The sequence below is a fragment of the Leptonychotes weddellii genome, chromosome 6, assembly GCF_054177405.1.
Source record: "Leptonychotes weddellii isolate Sample4059 chromosome 6, ASM5417740v2, whole genome shotgun sequence".
NCBI lineage: Eukaryota > Metazoa > Chordata > Mammalia > Carnivora > Phocidae > Leptonychotes > Leptonychotes weddellii.
Window position 1 is genome coordinate 127,911,332 of NC_138374.1, and position 812 is coordinate 127,912,143.

At 52.2% G+C, this 812-nt stretch overlaps 1 protein-coding gene across 2 annotated transcripts in view; it reads right to left on the reverse strand.

The window, feature by feature from the left end:
• Nucleotides 1-549, reverse strand: part of BPNT1 (3'(2'), 5'-bisphosphate nucleotidase 1) — a 23,144-nt gene extending 22,595 nt beyond the window's left edge. The window contains exon 1 of one of the 2 annotated variants that reach the window (XM_006744922.3): nt 423-549. In XM_006744922.3, the coding sequence (XP_006744985.2) occupies nt 423-492 (70 nt within the window). In that variant the 5' untranslated portion in view covers nt 493-549. Of the gene's footprint in view, nt 1-324 lie in introns of both variants that reach the window. The other variant, XM_031040869.2, reaches the window with a different exon arrangement.
• Nucleotides 550-812: the final 263 nt, after the last annotated feature.

Genomic DNA, 812 nt, shown 5'->3' on the forward strand with positions numbered 1-812 from the left:
TTTTTTTTAAAGATTTTATTTATTTATTTGAGACAGAGAGAATGAGAGACAGAGAGCATGAGAGGGAGGAGGGTCAGAGGGAGAAGCAGACTCCCCGCCGAGCAGGGAGCCCGATGCGGGACTCGATCCCGGGACTCCAGGATCATGACCTGAGCCGAAGGCAGTCGCCCAACCAACTGAGCCACCCAGGCGCCCGAAACTTTTTTCTTTTTTAAACATAAATCCCTGTAATCTTGTATCTGTGCAAAGGGGTGGAGTTAGGGGACCAATAAATGAGTCAGATCTGCCCAAGGTCTTGCCCTGACTCGCAGGGGAGAAACTTACTGTGACAAGCCTGGAACAAAGCTAGACGAAAGACACTTGAAGGGTAACAACAACAACAGAAAGCTATCAAGCAACAGGTCTCTCGTTGGGTGCAGTACCTGGCCACCTTCCCGTCAATAGCTCGAACGTTGGTGGATGTAGGACAAACCTACCGCAGCTACTGAGCATGCGGAAAATTCAGCGCAGGCGCAGAACACCTACTCCCACGATCGCCGGGGACTCCCGACCCGCCAGAAAACTCCATTTCTCCGTGTTTTCCCCTGAACTCTCCGGCCGTGTGTGTCGCCTACTGTAATAGGGAGAGGTGTGCCTACTTGTAAAAGATTCATTGTGGTTTCAGGGTCTTCCAGTCCACTTTGTACACTCTTAAAATGTTTATTGGACTAGTGATATCGCACTGCGGTGGTCAGCGAGGGTCTACCCTCGAATCCCAGGGGTCCGTGGACTGGCTTCAGGAGGTCCACGACCCCTCCGCCTCCGCTCCCAGG